The 27,471-nt window shown below is 44.2% G+C and overlaps 1 protein-coding gene across 1 annotated transcript in view; it reads right to left on the bottom strand.

The window, feature by feature from the left end:
- AFF3 (ALF transcription elongation factor 3) overlaps window positions 1-27,471 on the bottom strand; it is a gene marked incomplete at both ends in the record, with an annotated part of 316,850 nt that overhangs the window by 52,543 nt on the left and 236,836 nt on the right. The window contains one exon of the mRNA XM_079544079.1: window positions 17,804-17,844. Coding sequence (XP_079400205.1) covers window positions 17,804-17,844 — 41 coding nt within the window. The remainder of the gene's footprint in view (window positions 1-17,803; window positions 17,845-27,471) is intronic.

The raw sequence follows: 27,471 nt of genomic DNA, 5'->3' as shown, positions 1-27,471 counted from the left end.
GTACAGCTTGGAGATACTGAACTATTGGGCAGTTTATCCTGAGACTTGCATGGCACACCCACAGTCAGTAAGTTTCCTCCCATGCCTTTGTATTCATCTTTCCCCTTTTACGTGTTTTTTTTTTTTTCTTTCCTCTTGCCTGTCTCTTTTCTCTTTGCCCCCCACTTTTTTCCATTTGATAGAGATTACTTTTAGTTACCTCTATGCCATTATCCATTTCATAGACTCAGCAGTCTTTAGCTGCCTTTGCAATATGAATGTCAGGCCCATAAGGATGTCTTTACCTATATTAGGGCTTCTCAAGTGACTTTAGATACCCGTGTACCTCATTTTCATTTTAACTTTCCCATCCCACAGTTGTGAATAAATCCCTCCAAACAAGCCCAAGTGTAAGACAAAGCACTCCTGTCTTTCTGGGCCTTGCAGACAACCTGCATCAAACAAGGTATAAACTTTCTCATCAAAACCAGCTTTATAGGGTTGTTGACTGCAAAACGCAATAGCAGTTTAAATGTAAGCATTCATTTCTCTTATTTTAACTGGAAGGGTTTCGGTGGTGAAATAACTGGATTAAGAATGGGGATATGATGCAAGCAAAAATAAGTCTGAAGGAGAACTACAGGCAGTAAGAGGGAGAGGAAGCCTGCAGAGCCATTTTATCCAGGGGGCTGGTGACTGAAACACGTACAGTAGGGGAATGATGTAGATTATCTGCCCAGCAAGAATAATAGAATGGCTTAGGTTAGGGGACCTTAAAAATCCGTACAGCTGGAACCATGAGCAATCCAGACATTGCATGGTGGCGGTTTCACCCACTACTCCATGATTGTCAAAGTAAAATAGGCTCTGGGGGTGTTAAGAGATGCTGTGTTTGGGGCATTTTGCAGCAGGTAGGAGGTGTGGCAGCAGCAGGCTGGAAAACTTTTCTCCTTCATACGTTTCTGGGTCTGTTTCTGAATGTGGTCTGAGGCAGCCCATCAGGTCATGCTTTATTCATTTAACTGCTTTATAGCACTCCTTCTATAAAACCTTGCTGTTAGGAGACTGCTTTCAATTTTTTTCTGGAGTCTCTCTCAAGTGTAGTTGTCTGGCATCACTGCCCAGAGCAGCTGCTGACAATGCCAATGTGCTGTGCTGCAAAATCCTTCCTCTCTGAAATCAAGGGTAGAAAAAAAATCATCATGAAATAATGGACTAATGTGGCCATTCTATCTATACTGCTCATAAATTAGATTTTGAACCTGGCAATTGCAGGGTAATTAGGATGAGAGTAGCTCTCCTGCAGGAACATATATTTCCTATTCTGCCTGCCTGCTACATTCCAGTTTAATTTTTTCTTTGTTCACTCAGCACAGAGAACTGCAATTACCAAAGGCGAGAGCCTAGTGGCAATTTTTGAATCAGGAGGACACTTAGCACAGAAAGGAAAAAAAAAAATAAAGAAAAAGAACAGGTATCACTAGTAATTAAAATAATTTTGAATTAGAGAGACTATTCCAATAATTGCTTTTGTATGATAATTGTTGCCCCATAACGTCTCCTTATGAATTACTAGTATGATGAAATTACATTTCTGTGGAGACTGAGCTGAAACAGACAGCTTTCCTAAGCGTAGCCTCCTGAATCACAGGCAATGTGTGGACAGCCATTTCCGAATGGCAGGCAATGCTGTGGTGCTGATCAGTAACAGCCACGTGGGTTTTAAGCCCTTCTTCCCCCTTCGGCCCTCTCAGAGGCACAGGAAACAGAACAGGAATTCCCATCTCGGGCAGCCAGAAGAAGGTTTCACATTATTAAAATAGATGATTTCCTTCATCCCCGAGCCTCTGAGGAGCATAAATTGTGAACAACATCAAAGCAGTGAGAAGTTTTAGAGCAGACTGTCAAAGAGACTGCTGGGGTTTCCTTGGTAGATTTCCATTTTTAAGGGGTCTCAGCAATTGACTTTCTTCTGCAAAACAATTCCATATGTCTGTGGATTATTTAAGGTTGTTTTGATTTCGTTGTTGTTGTGGGTTTTAAAGACACAATATCACAATTATTTAACACAGGGAAATAAAGTTAGACAGACAGCGCCTGCAGTTACAAATTACTGGGATGATCTCATGGACTGAGACTTCGCACACTTCTTCTCTGCTCTCCGGGGTTAGGCAGCATGATTCTAGATGAAATGAAAAGCAGCATGGCTATCTGGAAATAAGTACTGATCCGATGCTGTGCAAATACAGCCACTGGCTGTTCACAAATCACACTGATTTTAGGGGATGAAACACACCAGCATGTGTGACACGAGTAAGGGCTGTGACATTGGCCCAGATTTGAAGTGGACCCCAGGCAACTTTGTTTAATGACTATTGGAATTCATCTGCTAAAAAGCACAATGGCCAGCTGTGGTCTTAGAACAGAAGTCATCAGGGCAAGCTGCAAATGGATTCCCATTAGCTTCCTAACTGAAGGCAAAGGAAAGACTGTTATTAGGCACAGCATGGAGAGTTATTAGTGGGCCCCACGGAGGTGGCTCTGGCTGAGCCTGGGTTTTCAATGCTTTCCCTGCACAGGAACATTGACGTTAGTCACTGAGTCACAGACCACACAGGAGAGAAGTAGTCTCAGCCCAACCAGTCATTTCCATTTGCAAGATCATGGGTACATTCAGCAGTGATCTACGAACTAGATACCAGGCTGTACTGACCATATGTGGGAAACCAGCCTCCAGCTATATAAGTGGGAAAAAGGAAGGGGCTATGAGATGCATTGCCATTTCTCTGGCTTTTATTTTCATTTAAGACTGGGGGGAAGCTGTGCCTCTCAGCTGCATCCTACTTGTCTCCCCATGGAGCCCCTGCCAGAGGGAGACTGTCCAACCGAGCCTAATGCCTGCAGTGTGCAACCAAGCAGGAGAAGCCAGTGGGTGCTCTGTCATTATGCTTGCCCAAACTTCTTCTGGGTTATGTTGGCAGCCAGCAAACACTCAAAATAAAGATTCTTCAGAAGAAAGCACAAGTCTGAATGCTTTCTTTTCCTTTAAGAGAAGGATCTTATTTCACATGTGCATGAGTACATAGGTGGCCAAGAAAAGAAAAAAGAAAAAAGGTCTCTATTAATTGTTTCCTTGCCTAGCAGCAAATGCCAGACTCTTAAATCTGTCATTTATTGCTAGTGAATTATTCCAAAAGTTATTCATAGTTCTTACCTAATAATCCTTCAAAAAGCATTTTTCATAAATGTTGAATCTAATTTAAAAGCTGCAACTGTGCATCATTTTCAGAATGATCTCTGATTCGAGTTTGATGATCAGGAGAGGATAAGAGCAGAAGACTTAACATTCATAATAATCAGGTGATGTAAGAAGGAAATGCTAAACTGTCTATCACTAATGAGTTCATTCTGATGAGTGTACTTCCCTCAGCTGAACCATACTAGCACTAGTCCTCCATGCACCACTGGCAAGGAGCAATGAGTGCAGTCCTTGATTGCCTCAGTCAGTGCCTTCCACCAACTGGAACCTGGAACCTGGTCAAAATGTGAGCCAGCTTCTCTTCAGTTTTTCCTCATACAAGACTAACTGGAAGTAGTTCCATCTCATGGCAAGCTTACAATTTAAAGCTCATTACCCTCTGCATTAAATGTGATCGGGCATTGTGGTTTATTTTATTTTTATTTTGATAACTTAAAGCTCTGATTCATTGGATCAGGTCTTGATTGTGGCCTTGATTTGATGACTATGTTGCCCATCGTTAATTAGTTAACTGTGGTTCTACTAATGCAGCGATGTGTTTTACATTTGTTTGCTTAGTTTAAGTGTACAGAGCTGGCTTGTTTGGTTCAGCTGTAACATGAGTCATGTCAACCAAAGATGTACGTAACTCGAATCAGATACTTCCCAGCCATGCAGCTCTGCAACCAAATAAATAACTCTGCCTCCCCCAAGATGGTAGCAAGATTAAAACAAAGTTATTAAAATGCTGTCTTAGTTAGCAATTAAACTAGGAACCCCTCAAGGTTGCAATAGGACCTTTAACAAGCTCTTTACCAGATGCAAGACAAACCTAAGGCAACTGCTTTCTAAGCAAGCAAACCCGTCTCACATTTTGGCTTCAGAAACATATGTTGTTAATTTTAGAACTGCAGTTGCTATTTGAGTTGGGTGTCACTTCCAAAAAAAAAAAAAAAGTGTGACTTTTGGGGGGTAATTATTTTTCAGCACAGGTGTGGAGAGTACATTTAAGCACCTTAAGTGTTCACACAGGCTAAGCTTTGACTCAATCAAACTGCAGCTTACCACAACCTGAAAACTGACATAAAATCTCTTCTCTCAGGCACGGTATGGCCTTAATAAAATCCACTGTGGAATTTCTTAGTTTAACAGAGGCTCATCTTTTCTCCTTCCAGATTTTACTTTCCCCCATGATCTCCCTTGTTACACCATCCAGACCAACCACATTTCACCCCTGCTTCATCTTTGTAGCTGTTGGATTTACTAAAGAAGTGACTGGTGGGTCCAGGCAATTATGGGTTCTGCAGTTCCCAGTCCTCTCCAGCTAACCTCCCATTTCAACAGCCGAACACTGCCGCAGGATATCCCTGTGCAGCTCAACTCCGAAGAAACTAAGAGTGCTTTGTCTAGTACATGTAGATGTACTGTAGTACATCTTCTCCACGTAGGGCAGTGACAATTCATTTTCTGGATGTTCCTTCATTTAATCAGAAACGATATTCACAAAGATTGATGCAATGTGATGTGGTAAATGACCGGCATATGAATAATTCAAAACAGATCCCCAATTTACTACTGCTCCACGGTGGTACCAGACTTCTGGCCATAAAAACAACCCTAATAATTTGAGTAGGGCATGTTTGTTCTAATTGTCTGCTCTGACCAACCTGGGAGACCTTATGCAGGTAGAGGAGGACAGCAATGTACGGTGACCAGTGGAAGAAAGTTGTCACAGCTCTTGTAATGCCAATAAATGGTTAATACTGCATTTTGTCCAAATGTAAGAAAACGATGAAATGCATTTCACCGAAAATTATGTGGTGTTGGCTCAGTTTAGCTTCCTACACTGAATGCCAAGGCTCTCGCCGGCTTTAACACTGCTCTTTGTCTGCATGGGTAAAGAATATGCATGGGAATTGAGCAAGGCTCCGGCAGCCAGGCAGATATCCTTGAGACACAGCTGAGACATTCCTGGATAATCAGGTAGCAACCTCACACTTTTCACCAGCGTTAAATCACTCGTAATTGTTTAGGAAAATACGTACATTTTTTCCACAATGCTTAGAAAATACTGACAGTCTGAGATTCAAATTCAGTGGCAGCTGACGAGCAGGCAACATGCTAACACAGAAAATGGTATAAAAAGACAAGTTGAACCTGAGGTCGCAGTATGTCTCTGTATCAGTTACAGAGGGATAATCTCAGAGGAGTGTTTGGGTTTTTCTGTTTTCTCAAACTGTTCTCTGGGCTTGCACAGCAGGCTCTGCAGTTTTTCTCCCCTTCAGTTCAAGCAGAGAGAGGTGCTGTGCTGCGAACCCCTCTAAGAGGAGAAGAAAGGTAATCCAACAGCTGGAAGAGCCCCAAATGAGGTTCTTGTGAGGGCTCCACCTTTCAACCTCCTTATTTCAAAACTGTGGGCTATGGCCTTTGTGTCAGAAGCCTGACAGTCTTCTTTTCTATGCTCTGCCCCCCCTCCAGCAGTTCTTGGGGGGTGTTCACATGATGCACCAAGAAGTTTCGAACTAGAAAAATGAGCGTGCTGCTCGTCATTAGTTTCAGCACACTGGGAATCTGCCAGGCTTTTACAAAACTGCTCATTTTCTGAGTCTTGGCTTTTTTCTTTTTTCCTTTTTTATCGAGCAGAAGACAAGCTCTGTCTTATTAGGTGAAAACAATAGAGTGAGAAGTTGGAAATTGCCAGGAAGCCTGGGAAAGACTGACACTCAGCCGAGATTTCATCCCATGTTTTCCTGTTGACCTCACAGGCTCTCAACACAAGAGCACTGAGTACATTAAAGAAAGGCCACAGTCTCATTTGGTCCTGTGAACATTGGCAATATGTTATGAGGACAATATACAAGCTTGAAAGGGAAAAAAACGGAGCAATGTCCTCATGCCCTGGAGGTTTTGTCTGGTGCGATGCTGTTTAACCAGAGCTATGTGAGGTTTTAAATGGCCATAGGAGATTTATAGTAGGTCATGACCAGATCTCTTTTCAGGGCAAAGTTTGAAAAGTCCATTTGTCTGAAAATTAAAAAAAAAAAGAGCCTGGTAATTCTCCAAGGTTTTTCCTCTTCCTTCAGGCAACTATTTTAGCCTGGCCAGAGTTCCTAAGCCCTCCCCAAGAGCCCTTTTAATGTGGGAAATATTGTCCTAGTGTCTGCTATCAAAGGAATAATGTTGTTGATACAAATATTTATAAACTCTTTCTAGCTCCACACGGTCAGCATCAAGATATTCAGTTTCAGAAGAAGGGACATGATGACCTTAAAAGAAGCAGCTTTAGGAGATCAGTATTTGTGGGCATTATTAGCAGGGATGAGTGATGGATGTTGTAGGAAACTGTAGGGAGAGGACCCAAGAGGCAGGCAGAAACCTGACATGGATTTTGGGGGCAGGTGACCACGGGGTGATTGTGTTGGTGGCAGTGCTGTTCCCTCACTGCCACCTGGCCAGTCTGTGTCCCACCACATGCTGGCAAGAGGCTTACACTGATGTCTGTGATGCCACAAAACCAGACAACTTGTTCTGACCTTTGCTGCGGCCTTTTTTTCCCATGTGGTTGGAAGGCAGGCCAACCCCTCCAGCAATGGGAGCTGTGTCAGCCTTTTGGCAGTAGGTGGTGACCTGGGAAAGGGTCCAGGTGTCCTGGTGGGGTTTGAGTAGTTTTGAGGAGCAGGGAAAGGGCAGATTTGGTGGGAAAGGTGCCACGAGTGATGGCCAGAGAGCCAGCAAGGGAGGCTCAGGAAACCGGCAGAGGGGATTTGGAAGGCCCAGTTGGTGACATCCTGAAAAGAAGGGGGGCAAGAGGGGTTGATGAGGTGATGACTGTGATAGAGGGTCTGTGTCTGTTTTATCTCATTCCACTCTAAACAGGTTGTGGAAAGGAAGATAAAGGAAGATGTGACCTCCCACAGGGCTGCTGGGAGCCAGGCACTGCCATGAGCACCATCAGCAGTCACCACCTACCTGGATATGAACCAGCACAGACCTCCCCAGGCACCTACAGCAAGAGCTAAAGCCAGCGCCAGTGCAGATACTCACAAAAGCAAATTAAAGTGTCTTAAAGGATCATTATGAAGCAAGAGATTTACTTGGCAGGTCTCTGTGACTTCTGGGGTGATTTTTATCTGTTGTGTAAATCAGAATCATGGGATTCTTTAACCCTGTTCCCCTGGTACGGTTTTTTTGTTTTTTGTTTTTTGTTTTTAATTTTTTGACTGTTTGTTCATTTAGAGCAGTTATGCTTGATTGTGCCAGTAAATAATAAGTGAGTGCTATTTGTGAATCATTTGGGTGCTGGATTTGCACAGAGAAAGACCTCTCTTCTGTGCAAATGTGTGTGAGGAGGAGACATGCAAGCATGAAGAGTTAAGGGTGGAAAAGACCTTTAAAATCTTTATAGCAGAAGGTACACTGGTATGAAAAGTAAATTTCATTAGGCATAAAATACCTACCCTTAAAATAAATAATTTTCCATTTTTGCTAAAATGCCAGAAGATTGCAGGCTATGTTAGAGAATAGAATGTGTCTCATTTAATCATACCCTTTGGAAAAAATATCTGATTTAATTTAAGTAATTTCTATTTATTTCTGCCTTTTAAAATTATATCATTTTCAGGTTATAAAATGTAATACCTGAACATGGACTCTTTACACCTAGTTTCAAGCCAGACCTAATTTTTCATCTAAGTTAAAAACACAGGAGAGCACAAAGTCATCATACTATCTGGCTCTTCTCTGACTGCAGAAAGGGCAGCCTACTATAAATAGTGTCCTTGAGAGAAGGAAGGTCTTCCATTCTGAGGAGGATTTTGAAACTTCACGCTGTTCCAGGATGGAACCAAGCCCTCCAGTTCTGAATTTTCCCATGAAACAGAGCCCCAGAGAAAGCAGTAGTAATGAAAAATAAAGCAGAAAGTGCTCTGATCATTTACGAAGAAAATGTCGCCGAGCAGACCACCTGGAAATGCTGACTGAGAGAGAAACCTTGCAAATTTGGAGTCATTTCAGCTTTCTGGGTTTTGGTTTCTATCAAAAGAGCTCCAGTGGCTGAGGAGCCCACATGCCTTCCCTGCAATCCTGCTGGTTTGGCTGCCTGATGGACAGTCAGGATGAGTTGAACTGCAGTTGTAACCAGATCCTGAAGCCTGCACATATGTGAGGTCTGTGATAGAACCCACTTGGGCACTTTTGGAAGTGCCCATACACAACTACGTGCTTTTTAAAAGCTGGTGTCAGGTCCTCAGTGAGTGAAAACTGAGGTAACGGTCCTGAAATCAGTGGAGCTATTTTGATTTGAACCAGTGAAAATCTGGTCACTGAAGCCTAAAACAGAGAAGTGTGGAGTTTTGTGTAACGTAAGAATCGTGGCTAGTGTGCTCCTAACTGAGTCATTGATGAGCCACAAAGACAATTATTATGGGATTCAAAATGTTAAAAACAGTTATGTGATTTAAGCTTTCATTTCATGCAGAACAATCTCTCAATCAAACCAAACCAGGAACTTGTCATTTTTCTCTTTACTTTTCTCATCAACCATGAAAAAAAAATGCTCCCTGCTGCCTCAAACTACTTGAGTAAACCCAAGTCTGCATCCAAACCCAATTTGTCAGTGTTGGCTGAAAAGCATATAAACATACCTCCTCCTCCTCTGATGACTGCATGAAAGACTTTTCACATGCACAGAAGAAGTATTCCTCTATAACCAGCTCAAGCTGGTTCTACAGCTTCTTGCGACATTCCTTACCCACCAAAAGATCCTAACAATTTGAATTTGGCTGTGTCAGAAATGTGGGATCAAGTCCCTCCTTTGGAAGCTCTGCTGGGCATAGAGCTTGAAAGTGGCTGTGCACAGAAAGAGAAATGTTTTTAGAAGGAATGAATTCCTTGGATGGGAAGAGACTTTTGCATGATATTGGGATTAAGAGCTATGGGTGTCTATAAGTGGCAGACATTGCAAGGGGAATCTGGTGGTCCTCGAGACATATATTTTTTTTTTTTTTTTTTGACAAAAGTCCTGGGTGTCCATGAGATCACCCAGTTTGTACTTATTCTGATAAGGTAGACACACCCTAGAAGACTTGTGCTCCAGACCACTCACCAGCATGCTTGCCTTTACGGGTATGCTCCGGGGTCCTTCTTGTAGTGAGGAGTCCAAAACTGAACACAGTACTCACCAAGGCTGAGTACAGAGAGATGACCACTTCCCTGCTCCTGCTGGCTGCCCTATTTTTGATACAAGCCAGGATGCCATTGGCCTTCTTGGCCACCTGGGCACACTGCTGGTTTATGTTTAGCCTAGCATCGATCAACACCCTCAGGTCCATTTCTTCATACAATCTTCCAGCCACTCTGCCCCAAGACTGTAGCATTGCCTGGGATTGTTGTGGCCAAAATACAGGACTTGGTCCAGTTGAACTTCATCCCATTGACCTTAGCCCTGCGGTACAGCCTGTCCAAATCATTTTGTAGAGCCTTCCTAACCCGAGGCAGATCAACACTTCCTCCCAACTTGGTGTCATCTGCAAACTTAGTGAGAGTGCACTCAATGCCCTCAATGCCCTCATCCAGGTCATTAATAAAGAACAGGACAGACCCAAATACCAAACTCTGGGGAACACCATTCATGACAGGTGACCAGCTGGATTTAACTCCATTCACCACCACTCTCTGGGCCTGGACATCCAACCAGTTCTTTACCCAGCAAAGAGTGTACCTGTCTAAGCTATGGGCTGCCAGCTTCTCCAGAATACTGTGGGAGACAGTGTTGATGGCTTTGCTGAAGTCTAAGTAGACTATATCAACAGCCTTTCCCTCATCCACCAGGCAGATCACTTGATCACGGAAGGAGATCAGGTAGGTCTAGCAGGACCTGCCTGCTGACTGGGCCTGATCCCCAGCCATCAAGGCAGCATCAAGGCAATCCCAAATCTTCAGCTGTGATTTCTAAACTGCCTTCGCAAGACATAGGAAAAAACAACCAGAGTGAGCATGTCATCTACAGAGCTAGTGGGGCTGATGCCAGAAAGCCCTGTTGGGCCAGGCTGATCGCTGAGCAATTAGGGCTTGAAGGGGCCATCTCCTTCTGTCTGCTGCAGGAATAGTTGGCTCACTGGCAGGAAACTCATTGTTCTCATTGCTGCAGTCACTCTGGAGAATTTCTGAGTTCTGGATAGAACATGATCCACAGACACAAAAAGGTAAAAGCCCCAAGCTAACACCATGTAACTGGGCCAGGCTGAGGTGCTGCCGCTCGCTATGAATTTTCAGCATTTCTTAAAATAAGGTGGTAATGGAAGTGTGGTGATCTGTGGGAACAGCATGATCCCCGGTTTCCTGCTATTAGTGCTATGTAAACTTGAGCTCTTTTTCTTCAGACTGCCAGGAAATAGATACAGAAGTATTTATAAGATTTCACTTTTGCAGCACTAAAAATAGAGCAATGCATCATTCATAGTACAGGTCTCTCTATTCTCTTATCCCACTGCTGAAGAAAGAAAGGCATAATGTTATCAACTAACCGCCCTCCTTAAGTCTTCCAATAAAGCAAGTCTGAGCTACTGGTGTTACTATCAAGGTTAAAATCCCCCTTGTTTTACAACATGTTCCTCGCCTACAGGCACTGTCATCGCCCAAAGGGAGCATAATGTTCAAGTCTCATTGAAATATCAGTAAGTAATATCAATAACAAAGAAAACACAGAATACATTAACAAATTCACTGCCCATAGCTATGTACCCATGATATATGGGAATGGTGTTCAGAGCATCGGTTCAACAATAATTTAAGACAGTGCTCCTTTGACCCATGCTGATGAAGATGGACAGATGGGTTACAGAAGATTATGCCTCCAAGGGTCATAAAAATGTACAAGGTTCCCAACTGCAGACTGATTTTTCAAAGACAATTACCTGCATGATTTAACCAGCCGACCATTTATGCCTTCCAGGTTTCATATCATTACTGTTTGTTTCCTCTTGGATTTTTGCTATTTCTCCTTTACTCACCTTTTTTTTTTTTTTTTTTTTTTTTTTTTTCCTTCCCTTGGATGCACACATTAAAGGAAAAAACAAAAACAAAAACAAAACAAACAAAAAAAAAACCAGCAAAAAAAAAAAAAATAAACACTCTCACACTTCTTGCCCTATGTGATTTATTCCCAAGAAATTAAATTACATTTTTATAAGCCTGTGTTACCGCAAATGATAGCTGAAGATTTGCTGAAAAAATTAATTCCTGATCCATTGCTGTGAAGAGTCCTTGCTAGCACTGCACTGACTCTGTCTTTCAAAACCAGATGGAAGCAGTCCAACGGTATGATTAACTTCTTAGTCCCTGCAATTTCCTATTGCTCTGCTTGCCCTAGATTTCAGGATTGACCTCCTGCTTCACTGCAAAATGCACAGTTGCTCAGCTTGATAAATCACATGAATACTTTTTTGATCACAGTTATCTACTATTTACTACATACCCAGTGAGGTTAATCATATGCTGAGGCACTTCATATGCTGCACACATATACACTCTTCTTCCCAATAGCACTTTGCATATTTTTCATGCTGCCAGCCAGCAGTGGGACCTGTTTTCCCCTTTCCAATATGCAAAAGGCCCCAGACATGCACCTTGTCTCTTTTTTACTTCGTGTTAATTCTGTAATTATTCACACGTGGATTCTAGTAAGCCAAGGAAAATACATGAGAAACTACTGGTCAGAACTTTCTTTTAGCAGACAGATATTTTCCAAAATGCTGATGTTTCTCCCTCAGATATCTTTGAGAGCTATTGGGAGTGCATGGGGCTGCTCACAGGGAACCAGGAAATGTTGATTGTCATGGCAACAAACTGCTGCCACTTCCTTGAAGAAAAAAACCACATCTCAACTTTTCTTTTTCTTTCTCTAAATGCCAAAAGAATCACAGTATTTAATATAGCTAGCTAGGGCTCAATGTTGATAAAATTCCCTGGGACAGCTCTGCTGTACCTTCTCACACAGCTTTGCAATGCATCCAAATTGCACCTCCATAGCCATTGTAGAACAAATCCAAAGAAACACCAGCAATAATCGACGTATGAGAAAGCATCCAATAGCAAACATGATGAGTACTACAGGGGGATAGAATCCAGTTCTACAGGTATTCTTTTTCATTCCAAGCCTTCCACAGGCTCTTTTTTGAAAGCCCCTTCTCACCAATTCACAGCAGCCTCCAGTAGTGAAAAGAACATCTTATATGCAATACATAGCACTGCTCTTACTCATTCAAGCTCTATACCTAGGAGGGCTGAGAAACTCCAGATCTTTTTTGCCACAAGCTGCTGCAGCCATCACCCTTTGCTATGCTGTACTGAATGGGAGGGCTACACCTGTGGGACACCAGCATTTTCAATCAGACGAGCTTTCACGTAAGGGATTAGTGGTTAATCCATATCCCTTGTCAGAGGCACTCTCTTTTTTCCTTGCAAAGATAATCCTGAAGGTATAAGCAGTGTACTAGCTTTGCTGGAGCTATGTATTTGTTCCTATGGCAAAGAGCATTGAGTGTACACGCTCCCCTCCAGACAGTCTTTGCTTCCTGTAGAGTCCATTTTCTCAGTTTCTTCATTCTCTGCTGGGACCCAGAGCAGCTGTCCTGAACCAGAACTTCCCTGTGGCTGTCACTGATCAGACAGCACTGTCACATCAAAGCTTGCAGGCCATCCAGCAAGCTGAGTCACTTTCTGATAAGCTAACCACATTGCCCCTTGTGTGGAGGGCTAGCTCAGCAAGAAAAGCGATGCTATCACAGAATCAGAGAATCAGAGTGGCTTGAATTGGAAGGGACCTCAAGGATCATCAAGTTCTAACCCCCTGCCCCTGCAAACCTCTAGATCAAAGACTAGATCAGATTGCCCAGGGTCTCATCCCACCTGGCCTTGATCACCTCCAGGGATGGGGCATCCATACCTCTCCAAGCAACCTACTCCAGCACTGCACCACACTCTGTGAAAAACTTCTCCTAGTCATCTACCCTAAATCTTTCCTCCTTTAGTTTAAAACCATTCTCCCTTGTCCTATTACTATCTGCTCTTGTAAAAAGTTTATTTCCCTCCTATTTATAATCTCTCTTTAAATACTAGAGGGCCATAATGAGGTCTCCTCGCAGCCTTATCTTCTCTTAACAAGACCAGCTCCTTCAACCTGTCTTCATAGGAGAGGTGCTCCAGTCCTTGAATCATATTTGAGGCCCTCCTCTAGATCCCCTCCAAACAATCCATTTCTCTCCAGTGTTGAGGACCCCAGTCTTCGGTGCAGTCCTCAAGATGGGGCCTCATGAGGGCAGAGTAGAAAAGGACAATAACCTCCCTCACTCTGCTGGCCACCCCTCTTCTGATGCATCCCAAGATACAGCTGACTTTCTGGGCTGCAAGTGCACACTGCTGGCTCACGCTCAGTTTTTCATCTACCAGGATGCCTAAGTCCTTCTCTGCAGGGCTACTCTCAAGGAATTCTCCCAGTCTGTATACATGTCTGGAATAACCCCAATCCAAGTGCAAAACCTTGAATTTTGTTTTGCTGAACCTCATTAGGTTCACAGGAGCCCTCCTTTCAAGTTTATCAAGGTCCCTCCCATGGCATCCCTTCCTTCTGCTGTATCAACTGCACCGCTCAGCTTGGTGTCATCAGCAAACTGTGGAGGGTGCACTTGATCCCATCATCTGTATCACTGATAAAGGTGCTAAAGAGTACCAGTCCCAAGACAGACCCCTGGGGGACACTGCTTGTTACCAGCCTTCATCTGGACATAAAGCCATTGACCACAACACCTGAAAGTCAGTTCAGCATCACTTCTGCTCCCAGATCATCTCTCTGCCTGCAGATGTATGGCTCCACTGCTTCTCATGACCGGCTGCTCATTTCCCCACACCCATCCTTGAACTCATAGGTCAGGCCAGTGGTTGGACTTGGTGTTAGGGGAGGTTCAGGCTGGATATTAGGAGAAATGGCTTCTCAGAAAGAGTGGAGAGGCACTGGCACAGGCTGCCCATGGATGTGGTGGAGTCACCGTCCCTGGACAAGTTAAGGAAAGGGCAGATGTAGTACTTAGGGACATGGTTTAGTGGGCAGTACTGGTGATAGATGGATGGTTTGACTAAATGATCTTAGGGATCTTTTCTAGCCTTTATGATTCTATGATTCTATGAGCTTGGAGGTTTTTTTCAACCCAGATGATTCTATGAGGACCTTGAGTACAGCTGGTCATAATAGTAATCCATAACAGCAAACCAGCACATACTGTACATCATGCATCCTAACTGTGACCAAATATGGATAGAGAAGGCATGGCTACCTGGAAATGTGAAGTATTATCCCTTCCACCAAACACAAAAGCAGACCAAAGATCAGTGGAGCTCACCAAACTCCCTGAATGGAGCTTGTTTGCTCTGCAGAACTGATGTTAGTGCTGAGATGCCTTGTCTATCAGCAGCCCAAGGTGGTAAGTCAAAAAGATTTATTAGCAGCCTGTACTTAGCAGTTCAGGCGTGGATGAAACAAATATATTAACCAGGTGCTGAGCATAAGCCAGTGAGCTTACAGTGGGCTCCTTGCAGGCTTTATCAGTGGGACAGGGAGCTGGCTACCAAGGCCACACGGCTCAGTGCCCTCTTTGCCAGACCAGCTCTGTCTAGCAGAGCTAGTGGGGTCTGTCTGATCCTCCACAGTAAGGAAACAAAGAGGATAATAGGTTGGGACTGTGAATTAGGCATCTCTCGTAAGTACCACCCAAGCACTGCAGGGAATGAGACAGCTTTTCCCTATTAAAGCCAGAGAGGAAATTCAGCGGTGGCATGAGGCTTTCCTCTAAGCATTCAAAACCCTCAGGCAGACCCACTTGGCCCGAACTGCAGCACGGAGAAATAAAAGCAGCTAGGGGAATAGGAGTGCCCTAGGACCACTGTAAATCTTTACTTCATGGAAAATTTTATCTTGAGTATGAATATGAGCTGCAAGTAAATTTAATGTGTGGATTAAGTGCGGTCTCCCTCATGGTGGGCTTTTCAGCCGAAAAAGAACAAAAGAACAATAATGAGTGTTGTGCTTGAGTATGATTACAAACATCTGTAATTTACAGCTGGACATTCCCCACTGCAAATGTGTCCAGTGAGCAAGTGCTTCTGGGTTAGTGGAACAGACTGCACGAAATTAGCTTTTAACTTCAGTCCTGAGGTCAGAGTTCCGGGACCATAGGAGTCAATAATAAAATCTATTTAGCTCAGTGGGATTAAGCAGGTTTAAGACCTGGCTTAACCACACCGCTCACTGTTAAATAATAACAGATCACAACAAATACTTCAGGTACAGACATTTTTCTTAATTTAAAAGCTACTTGGGCAACGGATATGAGAGTCAAACAGCTGAAGACTGGCACTGTATCATTAAAGTATATGAGTTAAATTTTTGTTCTTCTCTGCCCCAGAAAAGGAGCAATTTCTGTAGTTAGAACACTATACCAAAGAGCATAATAAAATTAAAACCAAGCTGTGCTGTATAAACACTGAGGGTTTTTCACAAGAGAATGCAAAGCTAATGGGGCCTGTGCATCTTTCCTGACAAAACAGTCAGTGCATGTGCAGAGCAACCTGTCTTCTGGAGGCAGAAAAGCTGTTTCAGTCAGGCTTCTGGGTCACTAATCTTTGTGTTTGCACATAAATCTGCTGGGGGTTACTGTGGCAGGCTGAAAACAAGACCGAGTGCAACACACTGAAGAAATCAATGGCCACAGGTTTAAAAACTCTTTTTTTTTTTTTTTTTTTTTTTTTTGTGTGCCTCTTTCAGTTTAGCTAGCTGTTACCTTTTTAACAGAAGTCAAAAGCAAAAGCTCAAGTAAGAGCAACGGAGAATAGTGTTTATGAAAAGAATGATGGCTGAAATTGCGGAGAGCTTGGATTTACCCACCACCTCCCCTGGTGCTGGGATGTGCTGGTGCTCCTTGGCACCAGGCTCGTGTCCCTGCTGCTGGGACACGAGTGCTGAGCAGCCATATAGCAGGTGCCCTTGCTTCAGCCAAGGCCAAAGGACTACTTTTGGGCCACTGCTCACACCTCAGAGAGGCAACACCATCACTGCTCTTCCTGGGGGACACGGTGCAAGACCTGGGGAACGCTAACTGCTCCCAGGGGCAGCTCTGTAGAAATGTTCCTCATTCAGCACAGGGGAAGGGTGCTTAGAAGCCCCCCATTATCACAGAGAGGTCCCCACCACGTCAAAAGCTCTTTGCCTGGTGGCCAAGCTTCCACTCCACCATTGCCCTTCATGCTGCCCTGACTCTTCTTTCCCTTCGAGTTTGTCCCTTCTACAGCCTATTCTCATATGCCCTACAACCAACCCACCGTTTCAACCACATCCCATACATTTCACCCTGGCATCTTTTTCCTTAAGGGGGGGGGGCACAAAAACGCCCTAAACAAAACGGTGTTTGTAAACTGTGCGGGTGGTGGTGGGGTGTCGATAATTTTGGCAGTCTTAGCCTCAGAGCAGAGAGAAATGTTATTCATCCATGCACAAGATATAATTCAGCCTAAGTGACAGGCTCTGCTCTGGAGAAATCCCGGCCCGGGCTGGCTTCAAGAGTCAATTACTGCTTATTCCCAGGGAGGCGGGGGCAGGGGGCCAGGCGGGTGGAGGGGGATGCCAGCGAGGCAGGGGGAAATTTACTCTGTGTCAGCCCGCGTGACACAGTGCCTCATTTGTGGATAAATGTAAATCTGCTGGTTCTTTTTCACAGGCACTAAAACGTACGGTCTCTCTCTCCCTCCCCCCCCGTTCCCAAAACTGGAAAAGAAATTAGGACCGTCTTAGAAAGCTACCTTATATTTCAATCAATCCTCTTTCATAAAAGTCATTTAAGGTAAATACCTGTGCAGACTTACGGCCCAACTATAACATTTACTGTGGCCCAAATCCCGAATTCCTCGCTCGGGCCACTTTCTCATTGAAGTTGATGGAAATTCACTTGAAAAAGAGCTGAGTAAAACCCGAATGCTGGCTGAGGATTTGGTCCCTTGCCTATCTGCCCGAAGCACTGCTGCAGCTCCAGAAGTGAAAAAAAAAAAGAATTAAATTCCTCTAAAATACCCATCCCTCAAAACTTAAGGGGTAAAAAAAAGGCATTGTTTTTGTGCATGAAATGTATGGAGAATCTCATCGCAGGAAGAGCAATTCCCAGGGAAAGAATTTGGAAAAAGTCAAAAGAGAACATCTCAAAATAAATGAAGTACTTATTGCTGAAAAATGAGCTTAGATATATCTCAGGAAACTCTAAAGCTGAGAATTTACTGCATCATTCATGCCTTCCACAGTAAGTTCCTTATCTCTCGTTTGGTATCACAACAAGGGATTCTGCATACTCTGTATGAAATACAACAAGACTGCGATTTTTGCAGTAATAAACTCTACACATGCATGACAAATCCAAGCATGCAAAATGTTTAACATCCCAGTTCGCAGATACTTTGGGGACAAAATCCGATTATGAGTTATATGCCACAATAAATAGGGCTCAACGTTTCATAAAGCAATTTATAGTTCATAAAAATGACAAAATGTACCTGTCAGACAGAACGCGGAGAGCAGATCTCTGTGCTGCCTGCTGGAAGAAAGGGCAGAGATGTTTATTTTATATTCTGACTTTAAAATTACGAGCACAATCAACACTTTAAAAAATGCGTTACACACATTTTTGTCACGTGTCCAAATTTTAAAGTACTACCAAAGTAGCAGAGACTCTACGGCAAAATGGACATTCCAGCCTGGTCAATGTAAGAGCACTTTGTTAAGCGCGCCATAAACCAGGGGGCTGTCAGAGCACGGTGCAGTATTTGAGGTCTGAACTGCTCTATTTAGATGTTTTCTGCAGGTCTCTGAGAGAGAGCTCTGCAGGGCTCAGCTCTCCTCCTTCCCCTCTCCCCGCTCTGCGCTCCCACTCCCTCTCCTTTACCATCGGTCTCCTCCCATTCTTCCACAGAAACAAACATCACATATTTGGTTCCTTGTGCGACGAAGCCCGTAGCTATAATTACAGATTTAGCGAAGCCTGCCAGGGCTGCTGCAGACTTTTCCAGAGCGCTGCCATGTCAATCTGCTGGCAACCCTTGGCTATGCAGCGCAGGATTGACCTGTTGCTGGTTTGCTCCTCGGCTTTTGCCTAGCACAACTCTTTGGATGGGGTGGGGAAGCATGGTGCTTGTTCTTGTGTTAGCCAGCAGTCCTGGGAATAGAATCATAGCCTCTCAAGTTTAATAGGACTCCCAAGCCTATCCCCGAGCTGGTTTGCCACTTTATTATTATTATTCTTTCCCCTCCTTGAATCACTTCAAGCAGGGTGATTCATGGCTTCGGTACAGTAATTAGCTGCTAAGCAAAGATGAAATCCATAATGTTCTGAAAATCTGCTTTAAAGCCCCAATTCTGCTTGCGGCTGCCCTCCCCTCTTGTCCTCATCTGAGCTGTGCCTGGCAAAGAAAGGACACAAAGCCACATGGCACGGATAAGGGAGGGAATTGAACATACATTTTCGCTTTGCAGCCACCAGCAAGTATGTTTTGCAACCAATCCCTCTGGCTTCTTTAGATAGGGGAGGCTGCATCCCCAGCCCTGAATGCACAAACTGGAATTCTGGTCAGAACTGGAAAGCATGAATGTAGGTAGGTTAGATGTCAGGAGGGATTTCTACACTCAGAGAGTGGTGAGGTGCTGGCACAGCTGTGGTGCCCCTTGGAGGTGCTCAAGGCTGGATGGGGACCTGGGCAGCCTGAGCTGGTGGCTATCAGGAGATAAAGACTATGCCAGCAGAATGGCTCACAAGTGGGTTCTCCTTTAACTTCACCATTCAGCAGAGAGCCCATGGGAAGGGCTGCATAGGTACCACCAGCTCAGTGGGAAGGTGCTCATGGCACACACCTGCTGACTTCAGTGTTAGGAAAACAGTAATGGGAACCCAATTGTATTATTATCTCTAGTAGCTCAACATAGTTGCATGCTCTTTAGGCACAACCCTTTTCAACTGCCCTCCATTTCAGCACTCTGGCACTGTGTCTGTTCTTGCTTCTGATAGGGGCTCACTATAACAATCTCACCCCACTACTGGTGCAAAGACACAGGAAAGACCCAAGCCTTAGGTTTAAGAATGTCCTGTGACTTCATGCTGACCCCTGCAGTGTGCTATGATTTTGCAAAGCCCAGGAGCCTCCTCTCACTATCAGATCCCTTCCCCAGAGCCAAGTAATGCAGATACTGCTCAAGTCACCATCACTTCTCCTCTCTCACCCTTTCCTTGCAGGCAGCCACTATGTGGCAGTGCTCTTTAAGACACTTTTAATTATTTCCCACTCTTGGCTTAGACCACCACAGATGGTGTGCTGAAGCGGGTAAGAAAACTGATCCATCTGAAAAATAGCACTTTTCCTATATTTATTTATTTACTTTTCCTTTTTGTCAGCTCATTTGTAACCTGGATGGTGAGTCTATTTTTACCTCTTCTACACCTTTCTGGGGAGATGCAGAGCTCAACTGGAGCAAGGTATGTGGTGGCCAGAGGAGCCAGAAGGCACTGAAGGAGATGATTGTTCGGTAGCCAGAGTCCTCGGAGACCTTACAGAGACCCCATGGAGGCACATGTAGGCTTTCATGATCCTAAAAGTTCCCTAACATGGGGATGTGGGATACATGCCACTCTCTTTTTTTCCCCAAAACTCCCAATTTTGAAAGAGGAAGAAGAGCTGGGTGCTTTGTCTCCCAGTCCAGGTGGAAGCAACCCTAAGGAGAGAAGAGGAGAGGACTCTTGTCATGATCTACAGGGAATGTTAAACTGAGCTGGGCCATGTGGAGCTAGGCTGCAGCCTCAAGTGCCAGTCTCTAGTTTCCATTTTGGTTTACCCAGCTGCTGACTGCATTGAAAAGGTGATCCTTTCTGGGCAAGCAAGTGCGTTCAGATGACAGGCAGGACAGCAGAAAGAAATGTAAAAGTACTTCTCAGTGAGATCATTCTACTTTTTCAATTGGCTTCTCATATTAAGTCCTTTAATAGGCGTCCTTCTTTACCAGGATGCAATGCAGGTTGCAGGGGGCACCTTGCTCCTTGCCTGGTGGTGGCACATTCTATAAATGAGGGTATTGATTTCTTTCTCATGGGTTTGAAATGCAGCCATGTTTGACTGCATATTTGTGTGACCCCTTGAGTTGGTAATGGCCCCATTTCTGAATGAATGGGGAATAAGATCCAGTTGCAAGCTTACTCTTCCTCCCTGGAGGAGCAGATCTATTGCCTGCAATGAAAGGCAGTTAGCAACTATCTGGCAATTTTAATTCTGGCCTATATTGCTCCCATCTCCTGGAGAAAGTTAGCTGTTGTAATTAAAGGTAGTTAGCAGTTCCCTAGCAAGAATAAATACTTGCAATTACAGTCTGTTCTCTCGTTCCCTTGCTACTCGGCTTGGCTGCTCAACTTGTGGGGAAATATCTGCCCCGGTTCTTGCTAACAGTTTATTGTGACCCCATTCAAGGTTATTCACGGATCCCCATGGAGGGTCATGACCCATAGCTTGAGAAACTCTTGCTACAGAAACAGCTTTCTTTGATTTATTATGTTTCTAATATGCTGGCATTATCTATGTAGCAATGTAAGCAAACGGGTGGTACTTAGTATCATAAACTTCCCTCACCACTGTTTTTGAATACCTTGCTTTTGATTGTGCTGCTTAATTTGCATTTTATCTTACATCATTAACAACATTATTGAGACCAACTCGCTATCCATCAAGAAAGAAGATGAGAATATGTTATACATTCTTTATTATTCCTGGAAGTAAGTGTTTGTGCTGCTTATACAAATAAGAAATAATTTTGATGTCGACAGAATTTAAAGATCTCCAAGACTGATCACTAAAAGGTATTTTGTGGGAAGCTTAATATTCTCTTGATAAGTGATTATGTTGTACTCTGATTTGTTCAGCACTACTGAGTGTAACCCTAACATTTCTGTTCCTGGAACTAATGGGGTTACTCATCGAGGGAGGGTTTCCCCAGAAAGAACAAGGATATTGAAGGCCAGCCCATCACATAATAACTTTAATGCTAAGTAGGAAGCAGGGTGAAAAAAAAATATATCCCTTAGGTGACTCAGGTACTTAGGCTTGAGAAACTAGCCACAGTAAGTGTGATGGATTACTCCATTTCACTACATCAAGAGTTGTAAATTACAGGATACTGGCTGGTTAGACTTCTTCGTCCCTCACCTGAATTGGTTCTAGATACATTTAGGGCAGAGTTTCATTGATCTGCCTACAGTTCATTAATCATTCATGAAAGATCCTAGCTGTACCCCAACACTACCAAGACAAAACAAGTTTTCAGACAGTAGTAATCACGTTCAGGTTCTCAATCTCCAGAGCCTGCATCTACTTTCTCCATCCTTTATTGCAGTGAGCCAGAGCTTGGGAGCATAAACAACAGATATTCATGTTTCAGTGTGCGTTAAATGAGCTACCAAAATTACCTGAAGTGTCACAAACTGCAATCTGTTGTTGAAGGGAAATCAGAGAGGAAATTAAATACTTTCATAGTAATTGGGACTGAGCAGTGAAGAGGATGGACTGAATATAGCTCCTAAGCATGAGATCTAGCAGTGCTGAGTGGTCCCCAGATTTATTTTTTTTTTTAAATCTAGTTGGAAAAAGATTGCTTCATAAACTGCTGGGCTTCAGGCATTTTTGGAAAAGAAGCAAATGAGAACTACTGAAGAATATTTTATGGAGTTTGGAGTGTCTTGGAGGCACTGCAGACAGACGATGAATGCATTTTCCTTTACATCACTCAAGGCATGCTTTGGCAAATAAAAGCCAATAAACTGACCATTGGTGACTCAGATAGTTTGTTTTCCATTTTTCTTCTAATCACTGTTACTACAAGAGAGCTCAGTCACGGCAGTTGTGTGGAGTTATACCAGGTACAGCAGAGATTTCACTGAGGCAGTGCAGGTGTACATAAGGTGAGAATCTGAACTGTTTCTTTGGTCGTGGTGTAACAATTCTTACTGCCTGTGCATAAGAAAATTGTGTTGCTTCCAGAGTATCCTGGTTGCTTTCTTTGAGTAGTAGGCTTTGCCCTGGAATGATGCAGCAAGCCATTTGTGCTCTTAAGTGATCACCTCCCTTATTAGCAGCCATCCAAACTGCTGGACGCTACCATGCACCTACTGAAGATGAACCTACTGTAGATGAACTTCTACAAGCTAAGGCTGATGCAAGATGTCTTTGCTGCATGCTACTCTTTGGCAATCAGACTTTTATACGTCTTCTTTCCTGTTTCATTTGTCATTATTTTCCACACTGATTCTGTTTTAATGTCTTAAGGTTTTGGTTGGTTTTAGTTTAAGTGCATTTCATCCCTAAGCTAGTGAAGTCACGGAAAAGTTTTCTGAATGGCACTACCTGACTGCTTGCCATAATTTGGGCTAAAGGACTCTCCATAGCCTTTTTTCTGCTTCAGATCTGGGACTTATGGCAAAATTCTGGATGATCCTCCTATTGCAGATCCACCTCTGTCCAATCACTCATAGGGTTCTTCACTCTTGTGTTAAGATACGAGTTTAGCCCAGCTTTATTTGTATGTATCTTACTGAACTGGATGTTACACCTTTGTCTGTGAGATGGAGCTGCCTCCTAGCCTCAACACCGTCCATGCACTGATGTTTATGGACTGTGATCATGTTTTAGAGAAGCTCAGTTAAGACATGGAACAAGGGCACATGTCCAGAGGAAGGCTATGAAGATGATCAGAGAGTTGGCACAGCTCTCATATGAAGAGAACCTGAGAGAGCTGGAATTGTTCAGCTGGAGAAGGGAAGGCTCTGGGGAGACCTTATAGCAATCTTCCAGCACTTAAAGTGAGACTACAGGAAATATGGGAGGGACATCCCTGGAAGTGTTCAAGAAATATCTGGATGTTGCACTAAGGGGCATGGTTTAGTGGAAAAATATTGGTGGTAGATGGGCATTTGGATGATCTTGGAGGTCTTTCTCAAGCTTGGTAATTCCACAGTTCTATGACTCTGTGACTCTTTATCAGGGATTACAGCGATAGGACAACGGGTAACAATTATGAACTAAAAGAGGGGAGATTTAGGTTAGATATTAGGCAGAAATTCTTCACGCAGAGGGCGGTAAGGTGCTGGCACAGCTGCCCAGAGAAGCCGTGGTGCCCCATCCCTGCAGGTGCTCAAGGCCAAGTTGGATGGGGCCTTGGGCAGCCTGAGCTGGTGGGAGGCAGCCCTGCCCATGGCAGGGGTTGGGTGGGCTTTGAGGTCCCTTCCGAAGCAAACTATTCTGTGATTCTTTGAATTCGTTGTGCTTCACTCCAAGCTTTCATTCCAAGGCATGTTTTCCAAACATGTTCTCTCTCTCCTAAAACTCTTGCCAGCTTTCAGCATTCTCTATGAGGAGTGCAGAGCTGCACTGTGTCACAATGGTATTCTCATCAGGTTTCAACACAGAGTGAAAACCCTTCACACCGATAGACATGTCCTGCTTAATGCCCTGAGCCCTCCTGGCCACAGGAGCTGTATGAGAAGTCCAGTTCAGGCCACTGATCCTAAGTGATTTTTAACGTGTCTTATCTCAGTGCAATGCTCTGCTCTATGCTACTCCTAGAGGTTTTGTTTGAGGATCACTTTTCAGTGTGGATTTTGGAGGGATTTAAAATCACTTGTAAACTGCAGCTTGAGTGTTTCTCTGTAAATTTGCAATGTACATGTGTGAATGTGAGTTTCACTGTCTGGTTGATATTTATTTAGGATTTACAGGCTGTAAGACTTAGAAGGGTCTCCCCTCCTTCCCCTTTTGGAGTTGGTTATCATCAGAACCACATCTTTAAAGAAACCATAAAACCCTTTCTGGATTTCATGATTTCTCCAGGCCTTTCAACACCTCAGTATTCATTTTTCACTCCAGGGTTTTATTATTATATTTTTTGGCGTACATTGTTCTTTCTTCTCTGCTTTGCTCATTAATCCTTATTAATCTTCAGGGGCAGCACAATCTAGCAACTTGAACATGGCACCTGGGATTGAAAGACCTAAGCGCTAATCCTGGCTTTGCAACTGACTTCCATGTGGCTTCAAATGGGCCACGTCTCCATCTCTGTCTCCCCATCAATCCTACAGAGATAATAATTCTTACTTAACTGTACCTAAATACCTCTCAAGGGCATTGCATTAGGTAGTTAATACTTGTTAAGTGATTTGGCTCTCCGAATTACTGTATAAGCAGCATGGGTATTAATCATTCAGAATTTTATGTAACTGTGAATGTTGAGTCTTCTGCTCTGCATCTGCTCAGGTTTCTCCTGAGTTCTGGCCCTGACCAGCATGCAGCTTTTCAAGGCAGATGGGTTCACTTTTCCAGATGACTTAATCTTTTTTGGTGGAGACAAGCAGAAGGACCTTGGTACTTTACATTGGTGCCTGGAAGGTCCTTGATACTTTACATTAAAAAAATAGTTGTTAACAATGCTAGAGGAAGGTCTCAGTCATCACAAGCAAAGCAACGGCAATCTTGGAAAACATTCTTTGTTTCCAAAGAAGTAGACTTCTTATCCAGGGAAAGACTTGTCGAAGTACTGCTTACGCTCAGGATATCTCAGGCAGAACGTCAGTGTTATGCCAAAGGCTTTCTGAGATTTGGTGAGAAATCTGAGAGCTCAGGATTAAAGCAGGATTTATCTGAAATTCCATGTATGTGAAAATGAGGGTAATGCAAGCGTTAGTTCCCTATATACTGGTAAATCTGCCCAGTAAGGTGCTATGTCAACCGTCTGTGAAGCATTTCTTACTACCCAAGTGGTAGTGCTTGGATTGTGCTAGCAGTAAAAAAGAAAACAGTGGATAACTTCCTAAGCTGACTGAAACCAGTGGGTCACCTCCTGTGGACTTCAAAGGAGCATGATTTTGTGCAGGAGAAGTTGTAGCAATGTTTCCTCAGTCCATTTTATTTAAATCTCAGTTTTGATGAATTAGCAACTGTCTGTTTTCCTTGTTTTTCTTCAAGTCTAACATAACCACTGCCCCTTTTACAATGACGTTTTCTTACAATTTCTTTTCTCCATTAATTTCTTATTTCTTTAACCTCTTCCTTTTTCCATGTTTCTTTTCTTTTCTTGCATCCACAGAGGCCAGTGCAGCAGGTGGGCAGGAGGTGCTCCAGGCACGCAGAAGAAGCCCATGGAGGAACAGGCCATCCTCTGCAGTCCACATGCACTGTACAGTGCAGATGTCCATGTGTAGCCATGAAAGACGAACCTGGTAGCCTTCTATGATGTCATTACCACTGGTGCAGAGTCTGGTTGGAGGCCTGTAACTAGCAGTGTGGGGAGAGCAGTGGCCATTATGTACCTTCACTTCAGCAAGGCACCTGACAGCATCTCCCACAGCATCCTTGTTATGAAACAGAAAATGTAGGATAGATGAATGCATGGTGAGGTGGTCTGAGAACTGGCTGACTGGCAGAGCTCAGAGGATGGTCATCAGTGGTGCAGGGTGTGGTTGGAGGCCTCTAACTAGTGGTGATCCCCAGGGATTCGTTCTGGGTCCAGTCTTGACTAGCATATTCATCAGTGGTCTGGATGAAGGGATAGAGTCCACCCTCAGCAAGATTGCTGATGATACAAAGCTGGGAGGATTGGCTGACGCACCAGAAGGCTGTGATGTCATTCAACAAGAGCTCAGCTGACTGGAGAGTTAGGCAGGAAGGAACCTGATGAGGTTTAACATGAGCAAGTGTAGAGCCTTGCACCTTGGGAGGAATAATCACATGCATCAATACAGGTTAGGGGCTGACCTGCTGGAGAGGAGCTCTGCAGAGAGGGACCCAGTGGTCCTGGTGGCAGTAGGCTGGCCATGAGCCAGCAGTGTGCCCTGGTGGTCAAGAAGGCCAATGGCATCATGGGGTGCATTAAAGAGAGTGTGGTCAGAAGGTTGAGGGAGGTGATCTTATCCCTCTTCTCTGCCCTGGTGAGGCCACATTTAGACTACTGTGTCCAATTATGGGCTTCTCAGCTCAAAAAAGACAGGGATCTCCTAGAAGGAGTCCAGTGGAGTGCCACAAAGATGATGAAGGGCCTGGAGCATCTCCCAGATAGGAAAGGCTGAGTAACCTGGGTCTGTTCTGCTTAGGGAAATGAAGACTGAGAAGGGATCTGATAAATATTTATAAATATCTGAAGGGAGCTGGGAGGCAAATGGATGAGACCAGGCTCTTCTTGGTGGCATGTAATGACAGGACAAGGAGTAGTGGCCTAAAACTTGAGCATAGGAAGTTTTGTATTAACATGTGGAAGAACTCTATGGTAAGGGTGACAGAGCACTGGAACAGGTTGCCCAGAGGGGTTGTGGAGTCTCCTTCTATGGAGATATTCAAGACACATCTGGATGCCTACGTGCATGATCTGTTGTAGAGTATCTGCTTTGGCAGGGCGGTTGGACTTGATGATATTTTGAGGTCCCTTCCAACCCCTGCAATTCTGTGCTTATGTGAGGAGCCCATGGGGCAGCAGTGAATGAGGCCTGGAGATGCACAGTCCATGGATACCCCCACAGGAACGTCCTGGGCCGGAGCTGCAGCCTGTGCAGAGGGGGCCCACAATGGGGCAGGAGAGCTGGAAGAGCTGTGCCACCTGTGAGGACCCTTAGGGAGCAGGGGCAGAGAGTAGAGATGGAGGAGTGACAGAGATAAAGCATTATGAACTGATCACAGCCTTCATTTCCTTATGCCAAGTCTGTTTTGCCTGTGACTGTAACTAGCTGGTGATCATTCTGTCCTATCTCAACCCTTTAGCCCTTTTCCATGCTATTTCGCATCCTGTTCCATTGAGGAGGGGCAATGAGTGTGGTGTGTGGAGTTCAGCTGTTCGTCAGGGTGAAGCCACCACAGCTGTCAGCACCTCCCCAGCCAGGGCTGTGTGCCCAGGGGGAGCGCAGCTGGTGGAGCTGTGGCTCTGCCTTCTGCTTCACTTGTGCAGGGCTGGTGCCAGTGGCTTCCCAAAGCTTGGCTGGTGCTAAAAGCTCACAGGCTGAAAGGGGCAGACAGGTACAGCAACGGAGAAACCATGCAGTGGAGTAAGCAAGCACGTGCCCTTTGGGCTCCCGAACGTGTCAAGGGTATGCTCTCCTATTACAGCCCGTAATAGCTGTGGTATTGCAAACAACCTTAATTTGTGCTCTAAATTA

This window comes from Tetrao urogallus (genome assembly GCF_951394365.1).
Source record: "Tetrao urogallus genome assembly, chromosome: 1".
Classification (NCBI taxonomy): domain Eukaryota; kingdom Metazoa; phylum Chordata; class Aves; order Galliformes; family Phasianidae; genus Tetrao; species Tetrao urogallus.
Note: the sequence above shows the minus strand (reverse complement) of the source record. Positions and strands in the feature narration are given on the sequence as shown.